The sequence below is a fragment of the Panulirus ornatus genome, chromosome 48 (genome assembly GCF_036320965.1).
Source record: "Panulirus ornatus isolate Po-2019 chromosome 48, ASM3632096v1, whole genome shotgun sequence".
In the NCBI taxonomy this organism is placed as follows: Eukaryota; Metazoa; Arthropoda; class Malacostraca; order Decapoda; family Palinuridae; genus Panulirus; species Panulirus ornatus.
Window position 1 is genome coordinate 30,531,036 of NC_092271.1, and position 15,449 is coordinate 30,546,484.

Sequence of the window (15,449 nt, forward strand, 5' to 3'; positions counted from 1 at the left end):
TTACTACTAATCAGTTGTTGGAAGGGCTGTTAAGAATCTGTACCAGAGCTTGACCATCACTTGTCTTGACAGATTCAGGAGGCACAGAACACAGGGGGACAACGATCATCTTCAACAGCGAGTTCCCCTGCAACCCCGACCACTATCACGAACAACTCTAGTGTCACCAGTAATGCACCTAAGGTATGCCCATGTAGACAGTGTTCCTTTTCACTTTCCTTCATTCCACTTTAAATGCATGATGATTTTTCAACCTTAAATTTTCAAGTTGAATTGTTAATGATGTGATTTTTGTAGTGCCTGTAGCAGCTGTTAGAACTGTGAATTGACTACAGACAGTTAGGAATACTGTAGTTATTTGCACCAACCCTCACAAACATGACCCTTTAGGTTAAAGCAGGCTCATCAAAGAATACTTCTATGTGTTTTACAGAAGGTTTTTTGTATATATTTTGTGATGATTTTGTGACTTAGCCATAATGTTTTGATGATTTTACTTTCAGATTATCATTTTACTTTTTTTGCTATTCAAGTAAGTGACATTGTGCATAGATGATGCTGAAGTCATGAGAAATGTGAGGAATAATCTGGATTGCATCATCTAATAAAAAGACTTAGATAGGCAAGATCCTTGATCAAATATGTGAGTGTTGAAGTTCATCCAGACCTGAAGTGGTCTTGGAAGATGATTGCTTCATAAATTGTTGTGTGAAAAGGACATTAGGGTTGACATATTGCTTAGCATATATCTTGAAAACCATACTAGGAGAATTTTTAACCCATTCAGTGTGGCTGGTACATTTATGGTTTTTCTTTTGGGCAAATATTGATGATAGAAGGCCTAACTGGTTGCCATGCAGGCATTTTTCCAAACTGTATGAGTCATTGCTTTTGATCAAGGTAGAAAGGATAATACAAGAGCAGGCTGCTGCCACGTCATCCCCAGACCCCACTTATTATTCTGACATGGCTCAGATCAACATAATGTATTAGCAAGAAATGATTGTCCATTTAGTGAAGATGAAAGTTAAAGTGACTGGGAGATGATGAGGGTGCACATGATTCACACACACTGCCACCAAAACTAGCATGGTGTGTGAGTCTTAGGGATGGAGGAGGTGGCTGGATATGGGGTTGATATGCATCCCCATTCACCAGTGTTCCTGTTTCTTCTCTTATTTTTCTCACATCCTCAATCCAAAGCATCATCTTATTTACCTTAAAGTTTACTGATACTCGCTCACCCCAACTCTCATTTGCCCTCTTTTTCAATGTCTGCACCTTCCTCTTAACCATTTGCTGCTTTCCCTGATACATTTCCCAATCATTTGCACTCCTTCCTTGTACATACTGCCCAAAGGCCTTTCTTTTCTCTTTCATTAGCAACTTAACTTCTTTCCACCACTCTACCTTTTCTAATTTGTCCACCTCCCACCATTTGCATGCCACATATGTCTCTCACACATGTCAGCACTGCTTCCCTAAATACCTCATATTCCTTACCGACTCCCCTTGCTTCATTTACTCTCACTGTTTGCCATTCTATGTTCAATTTCTCCTGGTATTTCCTCAAACAAGTCTCTTTTCCTAGCTCACTCTCACCACTATCTTTTAACAAACATTGTTTCCTCTTTTCCGAAAACCTCTACAAATCTTCACCCTTGCCTCTACAAGATAGTAATCAGACATCCCACCAGCAGCCCCTCACAGCATATTTATATCCAAAAGTCTATTCTACATGCTTATCAGTTAACCTGTAGTCCGCTGATGACCATTTCTCCTACTCACATATATATTTTTGTGTATTTCCCTCTTTTTAAATGAGGTATTCCTAATCACCAGTCCTTTTTCAGCACACAGCTTCACATGTTGTTCACCGTTTGCATTCAAAATACTGAATACCCCATGCCACTCAATTATACCCTCACCTACCACATTACTCGCCTTCGCATTCAAATCACTCATCATGAACACTTGGTCTCTTACATCAGAACTGCCTACACAGTCACTCAGCTACTCTTAAAACACTTGCCTCTCATGATCTTTTTTCTCATAAGCACTAATGATCACCCATCTCTCACCTTCTTTCTTTTTTTTCCACAAGTCTAGAATTTACTTCCTCATGCTCTTTCACACACTCCCTCACCTCCTGCTTTAGGAGTAGTGCTATTCCTCCCTTGCTCTTGTCCTCTCACCAACCTCTGACTTTACTTTGAAGGCATTTCTAAACCATTGTTCCCCTTGAGCTTTGTTTCAATCAGAGCCAGAATGTCCAAGTTTCTTTCCTCTTATGTAATACCTATCTCTCCTCTCTTCTCATCTTGGTTATATCTGCACATATTTAGACTAACTACCCTGAGCCTTCAAGGAGGATGAGCACTCCCTACTTGGCTCCTTCTTTTGTTCCATCCTTTAGAAATTGAAATACAAAAAAAGGCGGGGGGTCAGACACCTACTTTTACCCCATTTTGTCACCTTCTGTGACATTTAGGGAATATTGAAGCATGATTCTTGTCTTTTCCAGGGATTGAAGCTTTCTTTTTTTATTAATTATTATAGATTTCCCTGAAGTATGTGATATCTTTGCATTCCCTGTTGTAATAATTTTCATTCAGTTTGGTTATTGCAGGCTCAGCATACTTAAGTACCTCTCCTAAGATCTTTGTTATGAAGAACAATTACAGTGTCTCAGTGTTATTAAGAACAATGACTGTCTCACCATTACAATGCTCTCTTCTTTTTGAATCCTTTGTGCATCCAGCTTTGTCAAGTCTTCATGGGATAGTTCTTTGCCATGAGAGATGAGCATCTTTGCAGCATTCTTTGCCTCTAGATCATCATATCCTTCCCATCTAATGATATCAACAATCTTGTCTTTGATATCTCCCACAGTCTCATCAATCTAGCCAAACATTTCTTTACAAACCATTGATAGATTATTGAGTGTTGTCAGTGGCTTTGTAGTTGTTGAAGCCAGTCCAAAATTCCTTCAGTGTGACAGCATAGTCACTATCTTTTTCTTGATGACCTGGGTGAATGTTCTGTGATAGAAGTGGGCAGTAAAAGTGGGTATTATGCCCTAATCCTTGGACTACAGCAGTAACAATGTGTGTGGTGGTGGGAAAACCACTTTCGCATTTTTTGAAAAGTCCTCAAGGGTTGTAGAATGTCCTGGAGCATTATGAAGAGCAAGCAGTGCTGTATTTGCTAGATTATTTTGAGTGCAATAAAGATGAGCAGAAGAGTAAAAGTTAATCATAACCATTCTTCAAAAACTGTTTTGGTCATCAATCTCTCTTGATTGTCTTTCAAATGACTGATAAGCAGTTCTTATATAACTATCTCAAAGCCCTTTAGAGGATAAACGGGTGAGGGTTCAAGCTTGAAATTCCCAGCAGCATCACTTCGAAGCAAACAAGTAAGCTGTCTTTAGCAATTTTAAAGTCAGACATATGGTTCTCCTCTGTGGAAATGAATGTTCTTTTAGGCAATTTTCTTTCAGTATATCAGTCTCATTATCATTAAAAACCTTCTGAGCTGAATGAATTAACTCGTCAGTAATTGCTCTAGAAAATGTCTGTAAATGCTTTACTGCATTTGCATATGCATTTGCAGCATCTTCTTGAACTGTGATCTTGTGCAGTGCAGCATAGTTTTGAAAATTTTTAACAAAAGCTCCATTCTTATTCTTTTGATCTTTCTTCAAATCGTCAAACATAATCTTTGCTTTTTCCATAATTAAGAGGATACTCCATCCATTTACTCAAATAACTTTTCCATAGTGGCCATGAAATCACTACTTTTTTAATTATGTAAGTAGTAGGTGAAGCATCTGCATTTTTTAACATTGTACTTTTAACATTGTGCTTAATAGAATCTTGAATGGCAGTCGTTCCCATCATTGCTGGAGGCACTTTTACCTGAGCAATGTCAACAGCCTGTTTGTTGGTTTCAGAATGTGTAATTATGTCTGATTTTCCTTATGAGTTTATTATTCCCAAATGGTTTGGTTTAAAGTAAAGAGTTTTAAAATGCTACCTTTTCTTTCTTCAGCAATAATGAATAATTTCCTGGGCAAATTGTGTTATTACCCCAGCAGAGGCAGTGGAGAGAGGGCACTGGAAGGGTGGAGGTAAGGGGGAGGGGTGGCACTTCGTGATGCAGATTCACTGATGATACGTCACTATCAGTATCTCTGATACCTATTCCCACCTAGGACTCCCTCAAGGGGTGGCCACGGCAATAAAATCTCCATAACTAACGAACTCGAGTGCCACTTCATAGCCTTTAATGCTTAACCCTTAACAGGCCACTAACAGAGGGTAACTCTAGTACAGTGTTCCGGCGTGCATTTCTTTTTTTACTCTCAAATACTTTAATTAGATGTGATGTTAGGCTGCCTAGTCTGTATTGTTTTGGCAACAGTTTGGATCCTCCTTTATTTGATTGGTGATATTTGTACTGTTTTCTGTATACATGTTTTACTAGAATGGTCTGTGCTTTGTCTTGATATTATATGTATATATATATATTATCCCTGGGGATAGGGGATTAAGAATACTTCCCATGTATTCCCTGCGTGTCGTAGAAGGCGACTAAAAGGGGAGGGAGCGGGTGGCTGGAAATCCTCCCCTCTCGTTTTTTTTCAATTTTCCAAAAGAAGGAACAGAGAAGGGGGGCAAGGTGAGGATATTCCCTCAAAGGCCCAGTCCTCTGTTATTAACGCTACCTCGCTAATGCGGGAAATGGCAAATAGTATGAAAGAAAGAAAAGATATATATATTATCTCGGAAAGCAAAAATGGGTATGTTTGAAGGAATAGTGGTTCCAACAATGTTGTATGGTTGCGAGGCGTGGGCTATGGATAGAGTTGTGCGCAGGAGGATGGATGTGCTGGAAATGAGATGTTTGAGGACAATGTGTGGTGTGAGGTGGTTTGATCGAGTGAGTAACATAAGGGTAAGAGAGATGTGTGGAAATAAAAAGAGCGTGGTTGAGAGAGCAGAAGAGGGTGTTTTGAAGTGGTTTGGGCACATGGAGAGGATGAGTGAGGAAAGATTGACCAAGAGGATATATGTGTCGGAGGTGGAGGGAACAAGGAGAAGAGGGAGACCAAACTGGAGGTGGAAAGATGGAGTGAAAAAGATTTTGTGTGATCGGGGCCTGAACATGCAGGAGGGTGAAAGGAGGGCAAGGAATAGAGTGAATTGGAGCGATGTGGTATATCGGGGCTGACGTGCTGTCAGTGGATTGAATCAAGGCATGTGAAGCGTCTGGGGTAAACCATGGAAAGCTGTGTAGGTATGTATATTTGCGTGTGTGGACGTATGTATATACATGTGTATGGGGGGGGGTTGGGCCATTTCTTTCGTCTGTTTCCTTGCGCTACCTCGCAAACGTGGGAGACAGCGAGGTAGCGAAAGGAAACAGACGAAAGAGATGGCCCAACCCACCCCCATACACATGTATATACATACGTCCACACACGCAAATATACATACCTACACAGCTTTCCATGGTTACCCCAGATGCTTCACATGCCCTGATTCAATCCACTGACAGCACGTCAACCCTGGTATACCACATCGATCCAATTCACTCTATTCCTTGCCCTCCTTTCACCCTCCTGCATGTTCAGGCCCCGATCACACAAAATCTTTTTCACTCCATCTTTCCACCTCCACTTTGGTCTCCCACTTCTCCCCGTTCCCTCCACCTCCGACACATATATCCTCTTGGTCAATCTTTCCTCACTCATTCTCTCCATGTGCCCAAACCATTTCAAAACACCCTCTTCTGCTCTCTCAACCACGCTCTTTTTATTTCCACACATCTCTCTTACCCTTATGTTACTTACTCGATCAAACCACCTCACACCACACATTGTCCTCAAACATCTCATTTCCAGCACATCCATTCTCCTGTGCACAACTCTATCCATAGCCCACGCCTCGCAACCATACAACATTGTTGGAACCACTATTCCTTCAAACATACACATTTTTGCTTTCGGAGATAATGTTCTCGACTTCCACACATTCTTCAAGGCTCCCAGGATTTTCGCCCCCTCACCCACCCTATGATCCACTTCCGCTTCCATGGTTCCATCTGCTGCCAGATCCACTCCCAGATATCTAAAACACTTTACTTCCTCCAGTTTTTCTCCATTCAAACTTACCTCCCAATTGACTTGACCCTCAAACCTACTGTACCTATGTATATATATATATATATATATATATATATATATATATATATATATATATATATATATATATATTTTTTTTTTTTTTTTCTTTTTTTTTGTCGCTGTCTCTCGCGTTTGCGAGGTAGCGCAAGGAAACAGACGAAAGAAATGGCCCAACTCACCCCCAAACACATGTATATACATACGTCCACACACGCAAATATACATACCTACACAGCTTTCCATGGTTTACCCCAGACGCTTCACTTGCCCTGATTCAATCCACTGACAGCACGTCAACCCCGGTATACCACATTGATCCAGTTCACTCTATTCCTTGCCCTTCTTTCACCCTCCTGCATGTTCAGGCCCCGATCACACAAAATCTTTTTCACTCTATCTTTCCACCTCCAATTTGGTCTCCCACTTCTCGTTCCCTCCACCTCCGACACATATATCCTCTTGGACAATCTTTCCTCCCTCATTCTCTCCATGTGCCCAAACCATTTCAAAACACCCTCTTCTGCTCTCTCAACCACGCTCTTTTTATTTCCACACATCTCTCTTACCCTTACGTTACTTACTCGATCAAACCACCTCACACCACACATTGTCCTCAAACATCTCATTTCCAGCACATCCATCCTCCTGCGCACAACTCTATCCATAGCCCACGCCTCGCAACCATACAACATTGTTGGAACCACTATTCCTTCAAACATACCCATTTTTGCTTTCCGAGATAATGTTCTCGACTTCCACACATTCTTCAAGGCTCCCAGGATTTTCGCCCCCTCCCCCACCCTATGATCCACTTCCGCTTCCATGGTTCCATCCGCTGCCAGATCCACTCCCAGATATCTAAAACACTTTACTTCCTCCAGTTTTTCTCCATTCAAACTTTCCTCCCAATTGACTTGACCTTCAGCCCTACTGTACCTAATAACCTTGCTCTTATTCACATTTACTCTTAACTTTCTTCTTTCACACACTTTACCAAACTCAGTCACCAGCTTCTGCAGTTTCTCACATGAATCAGCCACCAGCGCTGTATCATCAGCGAACAACAACTGACTCACTTCCTAAGCTCTCTCATCCCCAACTTCCCCTCTTTCCAAAACTCTTGCATTTACCTCCCTAACAACCCCATCCAGAAACAAATTAAACAACCATGGAGACATCACACACCCCTGCCGCAAACCTACATTCACTGAGAACCAATCACTTTCCTCTCTTCCCACACGTACACATGCCATACATCGTCAATAAAAACTTTTCACTGCTTCTAACAACTTGCCTCCCTCACCATATATTCTTAATACCTTCCACAGAGCATCTCTATCAACTGTATCATATGCCTTCTCCAGATCCATAAATGCTACATACAAATCCATTTGCTTTTCTAAGTATTTCTCACATACATTCTTCAAAGCAAACACCTGATCCACACATCCTCTACCACTTCTGAAACCACACTGTTCTTCCCCAATCTGATGCTCTGTACATGCCTTCACCCTCTCAATCAATATCCTACCATATAATTTATAAGGAATACTCAACAAAATTATACCTCAGTAATTTGAGCACTCACTTTTATCTCCTCCCATATAATTTACCCAACCAGTCAATAATACAATCACCCCCTTTTTTAATAAATTCCACTGCAATACCATCCAAACCTGCTGCCTTGCTGGCTTTCATCTTCTGCAAAGCTTTTACTACCTCTTCTCCCATATAATTTACCAGGAATACTCAACAAACTTATACCTCTGTAATTTGAGCACTCACTCTTATCCCCTTTGCCTTTGTACAATGGCACTATGCATGCATTCCGCCAATCCTCAGGCACCTCACCATGAGTCATACATACATTAAATAACCTTACCAACCAGTCAATAATACAATCACCCCCTTTTTTAATAAATTCCACTACAATACCATCCAAACCTGCTGCCTTGCTGGCTTTCATCTTCTGCAAAGCTTTTACTACCTCTTCTCTGCTTACCAAATCATTTTCCCTAACCCTCTCACTTTGCACACCACCTCGACCAAGACACCCTATATCTGCCACTCTATCATCAAACACATTCAACAAACCTTCAAAATACTCACTCCATCTCCTTCTCACATCCCCACTACTTGTTATCACCTCCCCATTTTTGCCCTTCACTGAAGTTCCCATTTGCTCCCTTGTCTTACGAACTTTATTTACCTCCTTCCAGAACATCTTTTTATTCTCCCTAAAATTTAATGATACTCTCTCACCCCAACTCTCATTTGCCCTCTTTTTCACTTCTTGCACCTTTCTCTTGACCTCCTGTCTCTTTCTTTTATACGTCTCCCACTCAATTGCATTTTTTCCCAGCAAAAATCGTCCAAATGCCTCTCTCTTCTCTTTCACTAATAATCTTACTTCTTCATCCCACCACTCACTACCCTTTCTAATCAACCCACCTCCCACTCTTCTCATGCCACAAGCATCTTTTGCGCAATCCATCACTGATTCCCTAAATACATCCCATTCCTCCCCCACTCCCCTTACTTCCATTGTTCTCACCTTTTTCCATTCTGTACTCAGTCTCTCCTGGTACTTCCTCACACAAGTCTCCTTCCCAAGCTCACTTACTCTCACCACCCTCTTCACCCCAACATTCACTCTTCTTTTCTGAAAACCCATACAAATCCTCACCTTAGCCTCCACAAGATAATGATCAGACATCCCTCCAGTTGCACCTCTCAGCACATTAACATCCAAAAGTCTCTCTTTCGCGCGCCTGTTAATTAACACGTAATCCAATAACGCTCTCTGGCCATCTCTCCTACTTACATATGTATACTTATGTATATCTTGCTTTTTAGACCACGTATTCCCAATCACCAGTCCTTTTTCAGCACATAAATCTACGAGCTCTTCACCATTTCCATTGACAACACTGAACACCCCATGTATACCAATTATTGCCTCAACTGCCACATTACTCACCTTTGCATTCAAATCACCCATCACTATAACCCGGTCTCGTGCATCAAGACCACTAACACACTCATTCAGCTGCTCCCAAAACACTTGCCTCTCATGATCTTTCTTCTCATGCCCAGGTGCATATGCACCAATAAATACCCATCTCTCTCCATCAACTTTCAGTTTTACCCATATTAATCGAGAATTTACTTTCTTACATTCTATCACATACTCCCACAGCTCCTGTTTCAGGAGTACTGCTACTCCTTCCCTTGCTGTGGATGTGTATGTATATACATGTGTATGTGGGTGGGTTGGGCCATTCTTTCGTCTGTTTCCTTGTGCTACCTCGCTAACGTGGGAGACAGCGACAAAGCAAAATGAAAAAAAAATAAAAATATTCTCTTACATTTACTCATTCACATAAATACACCACAAAACTGTTTTTAGAGCATGGTAATATCTTAGAAAAGCATATATATAGTGACCAAGGAAACATTTAGCAGCCATACTAATGTCAAAATGTTAGTGAAGGATCTAAACATCTCCCATGAAAGTTAGCACTCATGTGAAAACTCCCAGTGCCTGCTGTGAAAGTCTTCAAATGAAGACTCCTGTCATTTAAGGGTTACTAACCTAATTGCAAAACAATGTCATGCAAAATGATGTTAATCAATGACTGCCTGTACAGTATATTAAAAAGATCTCAAAAGTCTTTTGTGATATTTTGTTGTCTTTAGCACTATAAACATTGATTGAGCATCAGTCTGTGACCAATAACTTTTTGAATTTTATTAAGTTATTACAGGGAACAAGTAGTATTGCATTAGAGATCATGTTGTTTATATAAAGGAAATTCCTGATTTATGTCAGACTGATTTTTATTTTAAGATGTAATTGTTCTGTAAAGGAAGAGAGGAAGTTACTGCATGATGCCTAATATAGTTGGAATGACCTTAACGTGAGCATGTGTATGGCTTCACTCTGAGCTGGAGTTGTTCTTTCATGGTGACTGTAGCTTATGTGACTAGTGTAGAAGGATTATTCAGCTTATAAAACAGTCTTTTTACTAGGTTCTAGTTATGTTAAAGCAGTGACTCATCTCATTATGTCACAATGTTGTTACAATTTAGTGCTTTATAGTGTATGAGCTGAAAAAGCTGTGCTGATTTAAAAATCATAAGTTTGTTTCATCGCATAACTGTCCTAAGTTGTGAGCTTACCTGAACTAGAGTGCTTGAGGAAAAATTTAGAGACTTTACAAGAGGAGATATACACAATGCAGAATATGGAAATCGTTGTTGTCAATTTAGAACCAGATAAGCCAATGTATACAGAAGCAGTTTTTCCTGATCCAGAAGTGAGAAGTATATTTGGGGATTGTGACGACGAAGCTAGAACTCGAAGGCAAGAAGCCAGGGGGCAGAACCGCCATATCCGTCTTCGAAATGTCATCTCTGCCACTAATAATTCAAACAATAGACAGCAAAGGGAGGAAAGATCAGGCTTTAGTCATGCCAATGAAAATACTAGCGATAACATACGCACTGATGAAGTTAGACAAGTTCACATTAGTGCAACAGATGAGGAATGGCTTGTATTCTCATTCCCTGAGAGTAACATTGAAGGAGATCCAGGATCTGTTCACCCTCAGCAGTGTGTAGTACCCACACAACAGAATCTTACAGTCCCATTGCCTATCCAACAGTATCATTCTGATCAACAGCAGCATGTTCTCCCTCGAGCTAGCCATCACCGTTATCACCCTGATGAAGAAATAGAGGAGTGGTGGTTAAGCCCAGAACCAACTCCCACCAACTCCCGTAATCCTAGCCCAGTTAACTCTCCAATAATTCAGCAAATTAGTAAAAAGTGGAGGAACAAAGCACTTGCTCGGCTGAGTGGTTGCAATACGTGTAGGGGGGATTTGGCCATACTTTCCCACCAGCGTCCTGAGTTAAGAGAAGCATCATTTTTGCAGGTTGTTTATCTGTGTTTCATTTATATTATAGCATTCTTTTAGAATTTAGAAAGACTGATTTGTGCCCTAGTAGGATGTGATGAGATCCAGTGTAAAATGTGAAATTCAATAAATTTGCCATTGTAGGTACTTCAGAAATCCAGAATGACTGACGGACTTTACCAGATTTTTAATTTTTCCAGATTTCGTAGTATGTTGGGAAAAATGTGTTCAAAAACTGTAACTTGCAGTGCATAAAGATTCCTAGGCTTTCTAACCAGCATGGTAGTAGACTAATTTGTACTGTTTTCCTTGTTCTAGTTTTTTTTTTCCGCTGTCTCCCGCGTTTGCGAGGTAGCGCAAGGAAACAGATGAAAGAAATGGCCCAACCCACCCCCATACACATGTATATACATACACATCCACACACGCAAATATACATACCTACACAGCTTTCCATGGTTTACCCCAGACGCTTCACATGCCCTGATTCAATCCACTGACAGCACGTCAACCTCGGTATACCACATCGATCCAGTTCACTCTATTCCTTGCCCTCCTTTCACCCTCCTGCATGTTCAGGCCCCGATCACACAAAATCTTTTTCACTCCATCTTTCCACCTCCAATTTGGTCTCCCACTTCTCCTCGTTCCCTCCACCTCCGACACATATATCCTCTTGGTCAATCTTTCCTCACTCATTCTCTCCATGTGCCCAAACCATTTCAAAACACCCTCTTCTGCTCTCTCAACCACGCTCTTTTTATTTCCACACATCTCTCTTACCCTTACGTTACTTACTCGATCAAACCACCTCACACCACACATTGTCCTCATACATCTCATTTCCAGCACATCCACCCTCCTGCACACAACTCTATCCATAGCCCACGCCTCACAACCATACAACATTGTTGGAACCACTATTCCTTCAAACATACCCATTTTTGCTTTCCGAGATAATGTTCTCGACTTCCACACATTCTTCAAGGCTCCCAGGATTTTCGCCCCCTCCCCCACCCTATGATCCACTTCCGCTTCCACTTCCGCTGCCAGATCCACTCCCAGATATCTAAAACACTTTACTTCCTCCAGTTTTTCTCCATTCAAACTTACCTCCCAATTGACTTGACCCTCAACCCTACTGTACCTAATAACCTTGCTCTTATTCACATTTACTCTTAACTTTCTTCTTTCACACACTTTACCAAACTCAGTTCTAGTTATATGTATGATATATCATTATGCCATGCTTTCCTTTATTGCAATTTCACATATTGCATTCAATTTATCGTAGTTCCGTTTTATTACCAAACATTTAAATTTTTTAAGTGTTATCATTTTTATTCATTATACTTAACTGCCATCTCCAGCGTTAGCAAGGTAGCGCAAGGAAACAGACAAGGAATGGCCCAACCCACCCACATACACATGTATATACATAAATGCCCATACATGCATATATACATACATACATATTTCAGTGTATACATACATAAACATACACAGACATATATATATGTACCCATGTACATATCCATACTTCCTACCTTCATCCATTCTCGCCACAACCCCGCCACACGCAAACAGCCCCACCCTCCCTCCAGTGAGGCAGTGCCAGGAGTAGACAAAAAAGGCCACATTCGTTCACATTCTGTCTCTAGCTGTCATGTGTAATGCACCGAAACCAGAGCACCCTTTCCACATCCAGGCCCCACAGACCTTTCCATGGATTACCCCAGACACTTCACATGCTGTAGTTCAGTCCATTGACAGCATGTCGACCCCAGTATACCACATCATTCCAATTCACTCTATTCCTTGCACGCCTTTCACCCTCCTGTTTGTTCAGGCCCCCATCACTCAAAATCTTTTTCACTCCATCCTTCCACTTCCAATTTGGTCTCCCGCTTTTCCTTCTTCCCTACACCTCTGACACTTATATCCTCTTTGTCAGTCTTTCCTCACTCATTCTCTCCATGTATCCAAACCATTTCAACACACCCACTACTGCTCTCTCAACCATACTCTTTTTATTACCATACATCTCTCTTACCCTTTCATTACTTACATGATAATACCACCTCACACCACATATTGACCTCAAGCATTTCATTTCCAACACATCCACCCTTCTCTGCACAACCCTATCTATAGCCCATGCTTTGCAACCGTATAACATTGTTAGAACCACTATTCCTTCAAAGATACCCATTTTTGCTCTCCGAGATAACACTCTCGCCTTCCACACATTCTTCAACGCTCCCAGAACCTTTGTTCCCTCCCCATCCTGTGACTCACTTCCGCTTCCATGGTTCCATCCACTGCTAAGTCCACTCCCAGATATCTAAAACACTTCACTTCCTCCATCTTTTCTCCATTCAAACTTACCTTCCAGTAAACTTGTCCCTCAACCCTACTGAACCTAATAACCATACTCTTATTTACATGTACTCTCAACTTTCTTCTTTCACACACTTAACCAAAGTCAGTCACCAACTTCTGCAGTTTCTCACCCGCATCAGCCACCAGCACTGTATTATGAGCGAACACTTGACTCACTTCCCAAGCCCTTTCATCCACAGAGAGCATACTTGCCCCTCTCTCCAAAACTCTTGCATTCACCTCCCTAATGACCCATCTATAAACAAATTAAACAACCTTGGAAACATCACGCACCCCTGCTGCAAGCCGACATTCACTGGGAACCAATCACTTTCCTCTCTTCCTACTCATACACATGCCTTACATCCTTGGTAAAAACTTTTCACTGCTACTAGCAACTTCCCTCCCACACTATATACTCTTAAAAACCTTCCACAAAGCATCTCTATCCACCCTATCATATGCTTTCTCCAGATCCATAAATGCTACATACAAATCCATTAGTTTTTCTTAATATTTCTCACATACCTTCTTCAAAGCAAACACCTAATCCACACATCCTCTACCATTTCTGAAACCACTCTGCTCTTTGCCAATCTGATGCTCTGTACATTCCTTCACCCTCTCAATTAATACCCTCCCATATAATTTCCCAGGAATACTCAACAAACTTATACCTCTGTAATTTGAGCACTCACCCTTATCCCCTTTGCCTTTGTACAATGGCACAATGCATGCATTCCGCCAATCTTCAGGCACCTCACCATGAGTCATACATTCATTAGATATCCATACCAACCAGTCAACAACACAGTCACCCCCCTTTTAAATAAATTCCACTGCAATACCATTCAATCCTGCCGCCGTGCTGGCTTTCATCTAAAGTAAAGCTTTCACTACCTCTTCTCTGTTTACCAAATCATTCTCCCTAACCCTCTCACTTCGCGTACCACCTCAACCAAAACACCCTATATCTGCCACTCTATCATCCAACACATTCAATATTGAAAACCTTCAAAATACTCACTCCATCTCCTTCTCACATCACCACTAGTTATTACCTCACGATTAGCCCCTTCACCGATGTTCCCATTTGTTCTCTTGTCTTATGCACTTTATTTACCTCCTTCCAAAGCACCTTGTTATTCTCCCTGAAATTTAATGATACTCTCTCACCCTAACTCTCATTTGCCCTCTTTTTCACCTCTTGCACCTTTCTCTTAACCTCTTGCCTCTTTCTTTTATACATCTCCCAATCATTTGTGCTATATCCCAGCAAAAATTGTCCAAATGCCTCTCCCTTCTCTTTCACTAATAATCTTGCTTCATCCCACCACTCACTACCCTTTCTAATCTGCCCACCTCCCACAATTCTTAGGCCACAAGCATCTTTTGTGCACGCCATCCCTGCTTTCCTAAATACATCCCATTCCTCCCCCACTCCCCTTACGTCCTTTGCTCTCACCTTTTTCCGTTCTGCACTCAGTCTCTCCTGGTACTTCCTTGCACAAGTCTCCTTCCCAAGCTCACTTACTCTCACCACTCTCTTCACCCCAACATTCTTCTTTCACACACTTTACCAACTCAGTTCTAGTTATATGTATGATATATCATTATGCCATGCTTTCCTTTATTGCAATTTCACATATTGCATTCAATTTATCGTAGTTCCGTTTTATTACCAAACATTTAAATTTTTTAAGTGTTATCATTTTTATTCATTATACTTAACTGCCATCTCCAGCGTTAGCAAGGTAGCGCAAGGAAACAGACAAGGAATGGCCCAACCCACCCACATACACATGTATATACATAAATGCCCATACATGCATATATACATACATACATATTTCAGTGTATACATACATAAACATACACAGACATATATATATGTACCCATGTACATATCCATACTTCCTACCTTCATCCATTCTCGCCACAACCCCGCCACACGC

The 15,449-nt window shown here is 41.1% G+C and overlaps 1 protein-coding gene across 2 annotated transcripts in view; it reads left to right on the forward strand.

Annotated features, from left to right (window-relative positions):
• The window catches only part of Nedd4 (E3 ubiquitin-protein ligase Nedd4), a 202,606-nt gene that overhangs the window by 72,708 nt on the left and 114,449 nt on the right, over positions 1–15,449 (forward strand). For both annotated transcript variants that reach the window (XM_071690428.1, XM_071690429.1), the window contains one exon: positions 73–183. In XM_071690428.1, coding sequence (XP_071546529.1) covers positions 73–183 — 111 coding nt within the window. The remainder of the gene's footprint in view (positions 1–72; positions 184–15,449) is intronic.